This window comes from Dendrobates tinctorius, unplaced genomic scaffold, assembly GCF_039654945.1.
Source record: "Dendrobates tinctorius isolate UK_male_01 unplaced genomic scaffold, ASM3965494v1 ptg000119l, whole genome shotgun sequence".
Classification (NCBI taxonomy): Eukaryota; Metazoa; Chordata; class Amphibia; order Anura; family Dendrobatidae; genus Dendrobates; species Dendrobates tinctorius.
In genome coordinates this window covers 1,711,402-1,726,193 of record NW_027361787.1, presented here as the reverse complement: position 1 = coordinate 1,726,193, position 14,792 = coordinate 1,711,402, and the positions used below count along the sequence as shown (strand labels likewise).

The 14,792-nt window shown below is 47.0% G+C and overlaps 1 protein-coding gene across 1 annotated transcript in view; it reads right to left on the bottom strand.

Moving 5' to 3' along the window:
* Positions 1-2,487: 2,487 nt before the first annotated feature.
* LOC141101542 (uncharacterized) overlaps positions 2,488-14,792 on the bottom strand; it is a 41,292-nt gene continuing 28,987 nt past the window's right edge. Inside the window, exons 2-6 of the mRNA XM_073590666.1 lie at positions 10,410-10,589; positions 10,204-10,327; positions 10,023-10,120; positions 9,734-9,824; positions 2,488-3,475 (exon numbers count right to left, since the gene is read on the bottom strand). Coding sequence (XP_073446767.1) covers positions 2,541-3,475; positions 9,734-9,824; positions 10,023-10,120; positions 10,204-10,327; positions 10,410-10,589 — 1,428 coding nt within the window. The 3' untranslated portion in view covers positions 2,488-2,540. The remainder of the gene's footprint in view (positions 3,476-9,733; positions 9,825-10,022; positions 10,121-10,203; positions 10,328-10,409; positions 10,590-14,792) is intronic.

The following is a 14,792-nucleotide window of genomic DNA, read 5'->3' as shown; positions in this document are numbered from 1 at the left end:
ATCTATGGAGCATCTTATGGGGGGCAGCATATGGGGGTAAAATCTATGGAGCATCTTATGGGGGCAGCATATGGGGGTAAAATCTATGGAGCATCTTATGGGGGCAGCATATGGGGGTAAAATCTATGGAGCACCTTATGGGGGTAAAATCTATGGAGCATCTTATGGGGGCAGTATATGGGGGTAAAATCTATGGAGCATCTTATGGGGGCAGCATATGGGGGTAAAATCTATGGAGCATCTTATGGGGGCAGCATATGGGGGTAAAATCTATGGAGCATCTTATGGGGGCAGTATATGGGGGTAAAATCTATGGAGCATCTTATGGGGGCAGCATATGGGGGTAAAATCTATGGAGCATCTTATGGGGGCAGCATATGGGGGTAAAATCTATAGAGCATCTTATGGGGGGCAGCATATGGGGGTAAAATCTATAGAGCATCTGGTGAGGATCCAGCGGTCATGGTGCACATTGGCACAATTGACAAAGTTAGAGGTAGGTGGAAGGTCCTTAAAGATGATTTCAGGGAATTAGGCTGTAAGCTTAAAGCAAGGACCTCCAAGGTGGTATTTTCGGAAATACTTCCTGTACCACGTGCCACGCCAGAGAGGCAACGGGAGATTAGGGAGGTTAATAAGTGGCTCAGGAGTTGGTAAAGGAAGGAGGGGTTTGGGTTCCTGCAGAACTGGGTACAGGTTCTACGCTAGGGACGGGCTGCACCTCAATGGGGAGGGTGTAGCTGTGCTGGGGGAGAAAATGGCTAGAAGGTTGGAGGAGTGTTTAAACTAGGGATGGGGGGAGGGTATTCCTTTTATAGGAGGGGAAGACAGTGCAGATAGAGACCTGGGCACAAATAATGAAATTGGGGTGGGGGTGGCATGGGGGGTGGGGTTAGAACAGTTAATTAAGAAAGAATAGAGGTACAGAGAGATACATAAAGTGCATGTATACTAATGCCAGAAGCCTCACCAACAACATGGAGGAATTGGAGTTAATGTTGTTGGAACATGATTCTGACATGGTGGTGATATCTGAGACATGACTGGACGAGAGCCATGACTGGGCTGTTAATTTACAGGGCTATAGTCTGTTCAGAAATGACCGAACAAATAAGCGAGGGGGAGGCGTGTGTTTATATGTAAAATCATCCTTAAAACCCATCCTGCGTGATAATATATATGAATCTAATGAAAATGTAGTCTCTGTGGGTGGAGATAAGGGGAGGGGGGAAAAATAATAAATTACTGATAGGGGTTTGTTATAAGTCTCCAAAAATAATGGAAGCAACAGAGAATATCCTCATAAAGCAAATAGATGAAGCTGCGACTCAAGGAGAAGTCATTATTATGGGGGACTTCAACTACCCTGAAATACATTGGGGAACAGAAACCTGCAGTTCCAGCAAAGGTAATAGGTGTCTGACCACTTTGAGAGACAATTACCTTTCACAACTGGTTCAGGACCCAACAAGAGGGGGGCACTGCTAGACCTAATATTACCCCACAGGCCAGACCGCAGATCAGATATAAGGGTTGGGGGTCACTGGGGGAATAGTCAGAATCGTAGAGTTGGAAGGGACCTCCTGGGCCATCTGGTCCAACCCCCTGCTCAAAGCAGGATTCGCTAAATCATCCCAGTCAGATGTCTGTCCAGCCTCTGTTTGAAGACTTCCATTGAAGGAGAACTCGCCACTTCTCGTGGCAGCTTGTTCCACTCATCGATCACTCTAACTGTCAAAAAGTTTTTTCTAATATCTAATCTGTGTCTCCTCCCATTCAGTTTCATCCCATTGCTTCTAGTCTTTCCTTGTGCAAATGAGAATAAAGTTGATCCTTCTACAATGTGACAGCCCTTTAGATATTTGTAGACAGTTATTAAGTCTCCTCTCAGTCTTCTCTTTTGCAAACTAAACATATCCAAATCCTGCAACCTTTCCTCATAAGACAGGGTTTGCAGACCGGTCACCATTCTGGTCGCTCTTTTCTGAACTTGCTCCAGTTTGTTGATGTCTTTTTTAAAATTCCTGACACTGGAGGGGCTTATAAACTTACACAGTATATAGTCTGAGGTCTGGGATCTGCCAATATGTGGCTGGTTTTCTGACTGTTTCGGATAACATGATACATGATTTTAGGTTTATTTGTCTAGTCTCGCTTGAATATAGGTCAATATTATATAGTCTCCTGAAGACGCCTTTGGTGAGGACGATGAAGCCTGCAGAAATAAGAGGCTTGGACAGTGACTGTCTATACGTCACCTCACACTATATACTGAACTGTGGGGCACATGTTTTTTCTATTAGTCACCTATTGACTAACCTTCAAGGGGTGAATTATGGGTATAGTTTTACATTTGGAATTAATAAAGTTTAGTTTTATCTTTTTGTCAGCAAACATGAGGAATGACAAGAGACAACCCATTTAAAAAGATTCAGTTTTGGTTAAAACTATTCCAACACTATGAACATAAAAAGGCTTCCCACTATGTGACATCTCTGATGTTTATTAACAGTTGATTTCCAAGTAAAATATTTCCCACATTAAGAAAATGAAAACGGCTTCTCCCCTGTGTGACTGCTCTGATGTCTAACAAGAAGCGCTTTCCGGTTAAAACATTTCCCACATTCTGAACATGAAAAAGGCTTCTCCCCTGTGTGCGTTCTTTGGTGAGTAACAAAATTCCCTTTATGGTTAAAACATTTCCCACATTCTGAACAGGAAAAAAGCTTCCCTGTGTGGGTTATTTGATGGTGATCAAGATCTATTTTCCATTTAAAACATTTCCCACATTTTGAACATGAATATGGCCTCTCTCCTGGGTGAATTCTCTCATGTCTAACAAGATGTGAATTCTGAGTAAAACATTTGCCACATTCTGAACATGAAAAAGGCTTCTCCCCTGTGTGAGTTCTATGATGTTCATTAAGACACCCTTTCTGGTTAAAACATTTCCCACATTCTGAACAGGAAAAAGGCTTCTCTCCTGTGTGAGTTCTCTGGTGTGTTACAAAATGTGATTTCTTGTTAAAACATTTCCCACATTCTGAACATGAAAATGACTTCTTTCCTGTGTGAGTTCTTTGGTGTATATCAAGATTCCCTTTCTGGTTAAAACATTTCCCACATTCTGAACAGGAAAAAGGCTTCACTCCTGTGTGAGTTCTTTGGTGTATATCAAGATTCCATTTCTGTTTAAAACATTTCCCACATTCTGAACAGGAAAATGACTTCTTTGCTTTAGGAGCAGTTTGTTTTATAATGCCTCTTTTGTGACTTTGATTTTCCTTAGTAGTCAGTAATGAATCAGAAGGTGGGACCTGTTTCATATAATCAGATGACAGATCTTTGCTGTGAATGGATGATGGTATATCTGGAGTAATGGCAATCACTTCTGTTGTATCTTGTAGGATCTCAAGATCATCAGATTTAAAAATTGAAGATGTCAGCTGTCCCTCTGATCTCCTGGTACGGTCATCTGCTAAGATAAAAAACAATTATTTATTAATAAAATATCCTTGAGTTTTATATTTTTGAACATTTCTACTTAAACTGTCCATAAAAATGGCAAACTATGTAAAAAACTTTATTTACCAAAACAATGACAGTTCACAGTCTAATAGAAAACCTTGTTGGATGAGCCAGTAGTGTGCGGTGTTCAACTGTTTGTTCATTCTGCCTCCCAAATATCGAATAAAAAGAAACCAATCAATGTTATGTAGGCGAAAATAATACCAATTCTCATCTCACAAAAAACAAGTCCCCACTCAGGTCCATCATCTGTCAATGGAAAAACAGATAAGGCAGGTTACAGTTAATGCTATAGTTAGGGTTAGTGTTAGGCTAAAGAATTAGGCTTTTCTCAATTGTCTCCCCAATAATTGGGTCCCGTCAGTCACGTCAGAGTTTTCTTTTTCCGAAAAAAAAACAAAAAACGAATAAAATGGCCCTTAAGTTTTATAGTACAGAGGAGGCTTATGCACTTTTATGTTCTGACAGTGAAGAAAGTGCAGTGTCAGATGGCGATGAGGATTTCGAGGGCTTTAGTAGCAGCGACAGTGATAGCTCAGAAATGAGCAGTGATTCTGGTCCATCCTCACACACAAGGACCAGTACAACAAGAAGGACAAATAGCGCTTCTGGAGAAATGTCTCCAACTCAGGGAACAATGCCCAGTACTAGCGCTGTCCCTAGTGCTCGAGAATTGGCGCACACCAATGTCCAAGGGGCTTTGCCTCTTGATGTAGCATTTCCCAGATGGGAGGCTTCGGATTCGACTACTCCATTCATCCCTAATTTTAATGCCATTCCTGGTATAAATGTGGAGGAGGAAAATTTTGCACCAATTAATTTTTTTAATTTGTTTCTGACAGATAGCTTGCTAGAGCATATTGTCCTACAAATTTATATGCGTCCCAATTCATCAGCCAGAATCCACGATCCTATTATGCTAGGTCAAATTTATGGACACCAACTAATGTCCTAGAAATGAAAACATTTTTAGGACTTACATTCATTATGAGGCTTGTTAAAAAAAATGAGCATTTGGTCTTATTGGTCCAACCGCCTGTTCAAGCCACCGCTATGATTTCTGCCGTTCTTCCTAGCACCTGTTATGAGATGCTCATGAGATTTTGGCATTTTAACGACAATAGTCAATGCCTGCCCAGAAATGTCCCAGAACATGACAGACTATTCAAAATCAGACCCATCATCGAAGACTTGACAGAAAAGTTCTTAAAGCTTTACACCCCAACAGAAAACATTTCCATTGATGAGTCCCTTGTAAAATTCAAAGGAAGACTGCACCTCAAGCCATTTATTCCTTCTAAGAGGGCAAGGTTCGGAATAAAGCTCTATAAAATGTGCGAGCGTTCAATCAGATACACATCAGCTTTACACATTTATGAGGGGAAAGATAGCCAACTACACCCACCAGGATGCCCTACTTATCTGGGGACATCTGGAAAAATCGTTTGGGAGCCGATAACTCCATTTTTACAAAAAGGCTGCAATCTGTATGTTGACAACTACTACACCAGCATACCTCTATTTAAAAGTCTGGTTGAACATAACATAGGGGCTTCTGGGACCATTCGAAAAAAACATCAGGGGTTTCCAGAATCATTGGTCAGCAAAAAGTTCTGAAAGGGGCAGTCAGGGGCTTTACACAATGGAGAGCTGCTTGTCCTTAAGTATAAGGATAAAAAAGATATTTTTATCCTGAGCTCAATCCACTCAGATGCCACAAGGGCCACTGCAGACCAACAGGGATCCACTACTCCAAAACCTGTTTTTAGTCATTGACTACAACAAATATATGGGGGGGTTGACCTTGCAGATCAGGTTCTACAGCCATACCAGGTATCAAGAAAATCATATATCTGGTATAAAAAGTTAGTCATGTATTTGTTTCAGGTGGCCACATATAATTCTTTTGTGTTATACAAAAAAGCCGGAAATGCAGATACTTTCCTTGATTATCAGGAAAAGGTCACTGAAAATCTTGTTTTTGACAATGTTGTCCCCGCCAATCCTTTATAATGTGAAGATGTTAGAAGACTCACTGAGCGACATTTTATTGCACTCATCCCAGTAACTGAAACAAGAAAGAACCCCCAGAGAAGATGTCGTGTATGTTCCTAGAGAGGAATGAGGCATGATCCCCGCTATTATTACCCACAATGCCCATCACTGCCAGCCTTATGCCTCCATGACAGCTTTACAAACTTCCACACAGAACCACGTTTTTGAACTGTTTTGACATTCAAGCATTTGGTTTATTTAGTGACAGACACATTTGAGTAGAGCTGACTTAACAATTTCCGGGGGTAGGTGGGGGAGGTCTCCAGAGACACAAGCTGGACACAATATATTGGACATTACAATGACATTTTTGCAATTTTTGCTCTAAAACTTCCACTACGTGTTTCTGGAAATCATCCATGCAGTGAAAATGGTCACTATACCCATAGATGAATTCCCAGAGGGGTGTCATTTCCAAAATGGGGTCACTTCAGGGGGGATTCTGTAGTTCTGGCACTTAGCGGCTCTCCAAAGTGCCACAACAGCAGAATCCCCCCCTGAAGTGACCCCATTTTGGAAATGACACCCCTCTGAGAATTCATCTATGGGTGTAGGGATCATTTACCTATCTACCTATTTTCCAATGTAAATGTAAAATCTGGGGATAAAACAACATTTTAGTGGTAAAAATGTAATTATTTCTTCTTCACTGCCTAATGGTATAATTTTCTATGGAACAGCTGTGGTGTCAGTATGCTCACTGCACCACTGGAAGAATTCATTCAGGGAAGTATTTGGTAAAATGCAGTCACTTTTGGAGCTCATGCAGTTCTAGCACCTCAGGGGCTCTGACAACGTGACATGTCACCCACAAACAATTCCAGCAAAATCTGCTCTCCAATACGACACTCCTTCCCTTTGGAGCTCTGCCATGCGCCCAAACAGTCGATTACCCCCACATATGGGGTGTCAGAATACTCAGGACAAATTGCAAAACAACTTTTGGGGTCCAATTTCTCCTGTTAGCCGTTGGAAAAAACAATTGAGGGCGAAAAGTTCATTTTTTTGTGGAAAAAATGTTTTTTTATTTTCACGGCTCTATGTAATTAGCTTCTGTGAAGCACTTGGGGGTTCAAAGTGCCCACCTCATGTCTAAATAAGTTCCTTGGGGAGGGGTTTAGTTTCCAAAATGGGGTCGGATTTCCACTGTTTAGACACGTCAGTGTCTCTGACAATGTGACATGTCAGCCACAAACAATTCCAGCAAAATCTGCTCTCCAATATGGCGCTCCTTCCCCTCTAAGCTCTGCCATGCGCCCAAACAGTAGTATTCTCCCACATATGGGGTATCGGCGAGCTCAGGAGAAATTGCATGGAGCAATCTCTCCTGTTACCCTTATGAAAATGCAAAATATGGAGCTAAAAAGATTTGTGAAAAATTGTATTTTTTTTTATTTCCACGGCTCTACATTATAAACTTCTGTGAAACATCTGTGGGTTCAAGGTGCTCAATACACATCTGGATAAGTTCCCTAAGGGGTCTAGTTTCCAAAATGGTGTCACTTGTTGGTGGTTTACACTGTTTAGGCAGATGAGGGGCTCTCGAAACGTGACATGGCAACCGCTAATTATTCCAGCATATTTTACATTCAAAAAGTCAAATGGCGCTCCTTCCCTTCCGAACCCTGCTGTGTGCCCAAACAGTAGATTTCCCCCACATATGGGGTATCGGCATGCTCAGGAGAAATTGCAAAACAAAATGTATAGTCCATTTTCTCCTATTACCCTTGCGAAAGTAAAAAAAAATTAGGTCTAAAGGAAAATTTTTGTGATGGTGGGATCTGACACTGATGTTCCTTGAGCTTGAAGTTCACCTTTTGTTTAGAAGTTTTTCTGGGCTCTTTTGTTACCATTCGTATTATCCATCTCTTTGATTTGCCATGAATTTTCCTCCTGTGGCCACGTCCAGGGAGGTTGGCTACAGTCTTATGGATCTTACATTCCTGAATAATATGTGCAACTGTAGTCACAGGAACATCAAGCTGCTTGGAGATGGTCTTATAACTTTTACCTGTAACATGTTTGTCTATAATTTTCTTTCTAATCTCCTGGGACATCTCTCTTCTTCGCTTCCTCTGGTCCTTGTTGAGTGTGATTCACACTATGTCACCAAACAGTACAGTGAGTATCTGTAGCCTCTATACAGGCCACTCACTGATTCCAGGATTGTAGACACCTGTGATGATAATTAGTGGACACATCGCGATTTAACATGTCCCTTTTGTTACATTATTTTCAGGGGTTCCATCATTTCTGTCCAGGCCTATTTCATGAGTTTTATTTATTTTTTAATTCTGTGGAAGCATGGTTGGAAAGCAATGTCTGACTTTCATTGTTCATTTTCACAGATTTATTATTTATTATTACTTTTGTCAGATTCAAGTTATTTCTGTGACCATTGTGGGTTTTTCTGTCATTAAACGAGGGGTAGCAACAATTTTGACCCCGTGTGTATAGATTATAACCCTCAGTGAATTAATTAATAACATGGAATCACTTTATGGGGATTTCTACTATTCTGGTTTTCTGTCATTTAGTTATATTAGGGCTTCAGCATATGGTGTGTCCAATCTCATCTGGGATCTGTTCCTGCTGTCCAGCTGGAGTAATCTGCTCTTCTGTTCTTCTGGTTCTGACCCAGCTACCTGACTATTCTTCTTACCATCTAACACCACAGAATAGCAGGTAACACCATGGTCCAAGCCTAGGGGTCCCTGTGTAAGTCCAGATTCCATGTGAGGGTGTTATAGGGCGATGAGCAAGGCAATCCTTGGGATATGGAAAGCAGAGAAGATAGTGCCAACCAGCAAAATGTCACCGGTGATGGCGGCGCCTGCGCAGTAGCATCTATAAGTAAGAGACAGAGGCTACTGGACAGGCGCCGCTGGTGTCATTTTGCTGGATGTAATTTTTTTTCTAAGCCTCACAATAGCCACAATATTATAGGCATTATCAACAATAATATCAATGCTATTATATGCATTATGTAATAATGGGGGGCAGGTCAGTGAGGGGTCAGCGACCTGTCATAAGCCAATACAGATGAATATGTAATCAGCGCAACACATAAAGCCCCGCCCACAGCCATGCCTCAGAGCACGAGAATCTCATTACTGAAAACTACAAATACAGATTACACAACAGTAAACCAGAGTTGCCCTCATTTATGGTGGAGCATTGGAGCTACTATGAATCCTGAGCAGAAGATTAGAGAAAATAATATTGCTCCCCATTTCAGGAGAGATTGTGCAGTAATCTGAATTCCTTAGGATCAGAAACAATGTAATTTATGATGTGGAGTGACTCCATGACACCAGGGCTGGAGCCAACACATCTCCTGCAGGCGGGAATAAATGTATATTACAGCCATCAGCCACGCACAGCTTAGAGAGGAGAGTTGTGAAATACTCGCCAGGATTCGAGTACCGCATTACTCGCCGAGTATAATGAGTATACTCGCTCATCCCTAGGAACCATGAGACATTCAGCAGCACAGAAGGGAGAGAAGATTCATCCGATAAGATCTCAGGGATCTAGGAAGCCAACAGCATCATTACCCTCCGCTTTCTCTTACAGGCCCAGCATAAGATTTTTCTTCAAGTGATTTTCTATCTTGTCAGCACATTCTACGTACGCTGTCATTTGGCTTTATAGTTTAGAAGGCTCTGGCCATTACCTGTCTAATTCCTGTCTCTTTGTCTGGAGAATAAACTTTAGGATTTCTATGCAGCCGCAGCTCCAGTCTCGATGAGCGGCAGCAGTGACGGGTGTTGATGCGAGAGACTCGTGCAAGTTTCTTGCATCACAACAGTAGTGTGATCCCGGCCTAACTTTGCGTTCAGTGTGACCCTTTAAGCGCGCACTTGGCCTATATTGGGTCAGGTACAAGCAATCATATAGATCTCGCTTTAAGGGATCACCCTCACACTAATCCCAGGGGGTAGGTGGATCCTCCAGGTTGTAAGTTCTATAGAAAAGGGCTTTCAATGCCCAAAGAAATTTGAAGAGTTTTGGGTGGAGGAGAATGTTGTGGTCTAGAGGGAAAATGGTGAACATGGTAATACGGCCGGACTACACCACCGATAAAGCAGCCACAGCCGGTGACTGAGAGGAATCTGTGACTTCTCTGCATTCAGTGGTTACTACTCACCTGGGTAGTCATATGTGGGAATCTCCTCTTTACACCACTCATCTTCTCTCACATATGTCTCTGTAGTATTAATATGGGTCAGATCTTCACCCTGAAAAAAATATTGTAAAAGTCACCGACAGATGGAGAAGTCCCATCTATGATCAGCTCTAATCCTGCCATCTCCACCGTTCTCATTACACAAGTATAAAACATATAATACTGGTGGATAAAACAAGACTGAGCACAAGACCTTCACAGCTGTCTACACATCATAGGGGAGATCTCCTGACACCTTCTCTCCATCTACCTGATGATCCTGAGGAGCACTGGGATCTTCTTGGTTACAGTCCTGTGGAAGAAGAGGACGGGGACATCTCTCTGGTGTTGTCCTCTTACTGGATAGATCTGGAGGAAACACATACAGGGACTGAATTCATTCTCTACTTACAGATAACTATAGGCCGTGTGTATTTAGTCCTGTCTATTACCTGGTGATGTGAGGGGCTGGGGAACCTCCATTATGACGTTCTTGTACTGATCTCTGTGTCCTTCTAAATACTCCCACTCCTCCATGGAGAAATAGACAGCGACATCCTGACACCTTATAGGAACCTGACACATACAATGATACCGTCATCCCCCGATCCCTTCATAGCGTTACTGTATAATGTCCCAGCATTCCCAGCAGTGTCACCTCTCCAGTCAGCAGCTCAATCATCTTGTAGATGAGTTCTAGGATCTTCTGGTCATTGATGTCCTCATGGATCAGGGGGTGAGGTGGAGGCCCCGTGATTGGGCTCAGGAGTCTTCCCCATCCCTCAGACACAGGGTCCTGACAGCGATCACTAGAGGTCTTCTTCACCACTGTGTAATCCTGGTAATGGAGAGACACATTAATAAATCTCACTACAGACATTTCCAGAGTCCTCACCTCTCCAGTTCTGTCCATCTGTTATTCCCATAGATAAGAATGATGTAATGTGACGTCATCAGAGTCTCTCACCTCTCCAGTGAGACGGAAGAGGATCTCTAGGGTGAGGTGTAACATCCTCTCCGCCATCTTGTCTCTGTCCATATCCATCCTTGATGGGTAAATCAGGAAAATTCTCTTCTGTAGAAGATCTTCACTGAGAGGATCCGATATTGTAGAGACCTGAATGAGAAGATGATCCGATGTAACATCATAAGAATCCTGTGTAATAATACAATTACTGGAGATAATAAGGGAAACATATGAGGAGATTTATTATCTTACAGGGTTTAGTTTTCTTCCCTGACATCTACTAATAAAACCTATATATTTAGGCCACAGACAACAAGCAGTTTCCTCCTCGGAGTCGGCAGCTGAACACGTTCCTCATAGACTCATCAACGTCACCATCAATTCCCATCAGAGTGAAGGAACATCGCTCCTCTATTCAGCTCTATGGATCCAGGATGAAATCCACTGCGGCCCCTGCAAGAAAAGAGCGAAGTCTGGTGAGACCCCCGAGGCCGGAGATTTCTACAGCTGCTCTGTGCGCACAGGACCTGTGATGAGGTCACAGGAGGGGAGGAGTCAGGGGTCACATGATCAGGGGCCTCAGTGTGTGCAGGACTCTGCTGTGCTGGTTGTCATGGTGCTGGATGAGGGGAAGTTTATGTGTGGGGTCAGGAGGGGTTTACAGGGTGGATGTAGCAGAGCTGTGAGTGTACGGGATGTACAGAGCAGGCTCGTGTGTGAACGAGGTGTACGGAGCGGAGCCCCGTGTGTACAAGGTGTACGGAGCGGAGCCGTGTGTGTACGAGGTGTACGGAGCGGAGCCGTGTGTGTACGAGGTGTACGGAGCAGAGCCGTGTGTGTATGAGGTGTACGGAGCGGAGCCGTGTGTGTACGAGGTGTACGGAGCGGAGCCGTGTGTGTACGAGGTGTACGGAGCGGAGCCGTGTGTGTACGAGGTGTACGGAGAGGAGCCGTGTGTGTACGAGGTGTACGGAGAGGAGCCGTGTGTGTACGAGGTGTACGGAGCGGAGCCGTGTGTGTACGAGGTGTACGGAGCGGAGCCGCGTGTGTACGAGCTGTACGGAGCTGAGCCGTGTGTGTACGAGGTGTACGGAGCGAAGCCGTGTGTGTACGAGGTGTTCGGAGAGGAGCCGTGTGTGTACGAGATGTACGGAGCGGAGCCGCGTGTGTGCGAGGTGTACGGAGTGGAGCCGCGTGTGTACGAGATGTACGGAGCGGAGCCGCGTGTGTGCGAGGTGTACGGAGAGGAGCCGCGTGTGTGCGAGGTGTACGGAGAGGAGCCGTGTGTGTACGAGGTGTTCGGAGAGGAGCCGTGTGTGTACGAGATGTACGGAGAGGAGCCGTGTGTGTACGAGGTGTTCGGAGAGGAGCCGTGTGTGTACGAGATGTACGGAGAGGAGCCGTGTGTGTACGAGGTGTACGGAGAGGAGCCGCGTGTGTACGAGATGTACGGAGAGGAGCCGCGTGTGTGCGAGGTGTTCGGAGAGGAGCCGCGTGTGTACGAGGTGTACGGAGAGGAGCCGTGTGTGTACGAGGTGTACGGAGAGGAGCCGTGTGTGTACGAGGTGTTCGGAGAGGAGCCGTGTGTGTACGAGATGTACGGAGAGGAGCCGTGTGTGTACGAGGTGTACGGAGAGGAGCCGTGTGTGTACGAGGTGTACGGAGAGGAGCCGTGTGTGTACGAGGTGTACGGAGAGGAGCCGTGTGTGTACGAGGTGTACGGAGAGGAGCCGTGTGTGTACGAGGTGTTCGGAGAGGAGCCGTGTGTGTACGAGATGTACGGAGAGGAGCCGTGTGTGTACGAGGTGTACGGAGAGGAGCCGTGTGTGTACGAGATGTACGGAGAGGAGCCGTGTGTGTACGAGGTGTTCGGAGAGGAGCCGTGTGTGTACGAGATGTACGGAGAGGAACCGTGTGTGTACGGAGAGGAGCCGCGTGTGTACGAGATGTACGGAGAGGAGCCGCGTGTGTGCGAGGTGTTCGGAGAGGAGCCGTGTGTGTACGAGATGTACGGAGAGGAGCCGTGTGTGTACGAGGTGTTCGGAGAGGAGCCGTGTGTGTACGAGATGTACGGAGAGGAGCCGTGTGTGTACGAGGTGTTCGGAGAGGAGCCGTGTGTGTACGAGATGTACGGAGAGGAGCCGTGTGTGTACGAGGTGTACGGAGAGGAGCCGCGTGTGTGCGAGGTGTACGGAGAGGAGCCGCGTGTGTGCGAGGTGTTCGGAGAGGAGCCGTGTGTGTGCGAGGTGTACGGAGCGGAGCCGTGTGTGTACGAGGTGTTCGGAGAGGAGCCGTGTGTGTACGAGATGTACGGAGAGGAGCCGTGTGTGTACGAGGTGTTCGGAGAGGAGCCGTGTGTGTACGAGATGTACGGAGAGGAGCCGTGTGTGTACGAGGTGTACGGAGAGGAGCCGCGTGTGTGCGAGGTGTACGGAGAGGAGCCGCGTGTGTGCGAGGTGTTCGGAGAGGAGCCGTGTGTGTACGAGGTGTACGGAGAGGAGCCGTGTGTGTACGAGGTGTTCGGAGAGGAGCCGTGTGTGTACGAGATGTACGGAGAGGAGCCGTGTGTGTACGAGGTGTACGGAGCGGAGCCGCGTGTGTACGAGATGTACGGAGCGGAGCCGCGTGTGTGCGAGGTGTACGGAGAGGAGCCGCGTGTGTGCGAGGTGTACGGAGCGGAGCCGTGTGTGTACGAGGTGTACGGAGCGGAGCCGTGTGTGTACGAGGTGTACGGAGCGGAGGCCTGTGTGTAAGAGGTGTACGGAGAGGAGCCGTGTGTGTACGAGGTGTACGGAGCGGAGCAGCGTGTGTACGAGATGTACGGAGCGGAGCCGCGTGTGTGCGAGGTGTACGGAGAGGAGCCGTGTGTGTGCGAGGTGTACGGAGCGGAGCCGTGTGTGTACGAGGTGTACGGAGCGGAGCCGTGTGTCTACGAGGTGTACGGAGAGGAGCCGTGTGTGTACGAGGTGTACGGAGAGGAGCCGTGTGTGTACGAGGTGTACGGAGCGGAGCCGCGTGTGTACGAGGTGTACGGAGCGGAGCCGCGTGTGTGCGAGGTGTACGGAGAGGAGCCGCGTGTGTGCGAGGTGTACGGAGCGGAGCCGCGTGTGTACGAGGTGTACGGAGAGGAGCCGTGTGTGTACGAGGTGTACGGAGCGGAGCTGTGTGTGTACGAGGTGTACGGAGAGGAGCCGTGTGTGTACGAGGTGTACGGTGCGGAGCCGCGTGTGTACGAGGTGCACGGAGCGGAGCCGTGTGTGTACGAGGTGTACGGAGAGGAGCCGTGTGTGTACGAGGTGTACGGTGCGGAGCCGCGTGTGTACGAGGTGCACGGAGCGGAGCCGTGTGTGTACGAGGTGTACGGAGTGGAGCCCTGTGTGTAAGAGGTGTACGGAGAGGAGCCGTGTGTGTACGAGGTGTACGGAGCGGAGCCCTGTGTGTACGAGGTGTACGGAGAGGAGCCGTGTGTGTACGAGGTGTACGGAGCGGAGCCGTGTGTGTACGAGGTGCACGGAGCGGAGCCGTGTGTGTACGAGGTGTACGGAGCGGAGCCCTGTGTGTACGAGGTGTATGGAGCGGAGCCCTGTGTGTACGAGGTGTATGGAGCGGAGCCCTGTGTGTACGAGGTGTACGGAGCGGAGCCGTGTGTCTACGAGGTGTACGGAGAGGAGCCGTGTGTGTACGAGGTGTACGGAGAGGAGCCGTGTGTGTACGAGGTGTACGGTGCGGAGCCGCGTGTGTACGAGGTGCACGGAGCGGAGCCGTGTGTGTACGAGGTGTACGGAGAGGAGCCGTGTGTGTACGAGGTGTACGGTGCGGAGCCGCGTGTGTACGAGGTGCACGGAGCGGAGCCGTGTGTGTACGAGGTGTACGGAGTGGAGCCCTGTGTGTAAGAGGTGTACGGAGAGGAGCCGTGTGTGTACGAGGTGTACGGAGCGGAGCCCTGTGTGTACGAGGTGTACGGAGAGGAGCCGTGTGTGTACGAGGTGTACGGAGCGGAGCCGTGTGTGTACGAGGTGCACGGAGCGGAGCCGTGTGTGTACGAGGTGTACGGAGCGGAGCCCTGTGTGTACG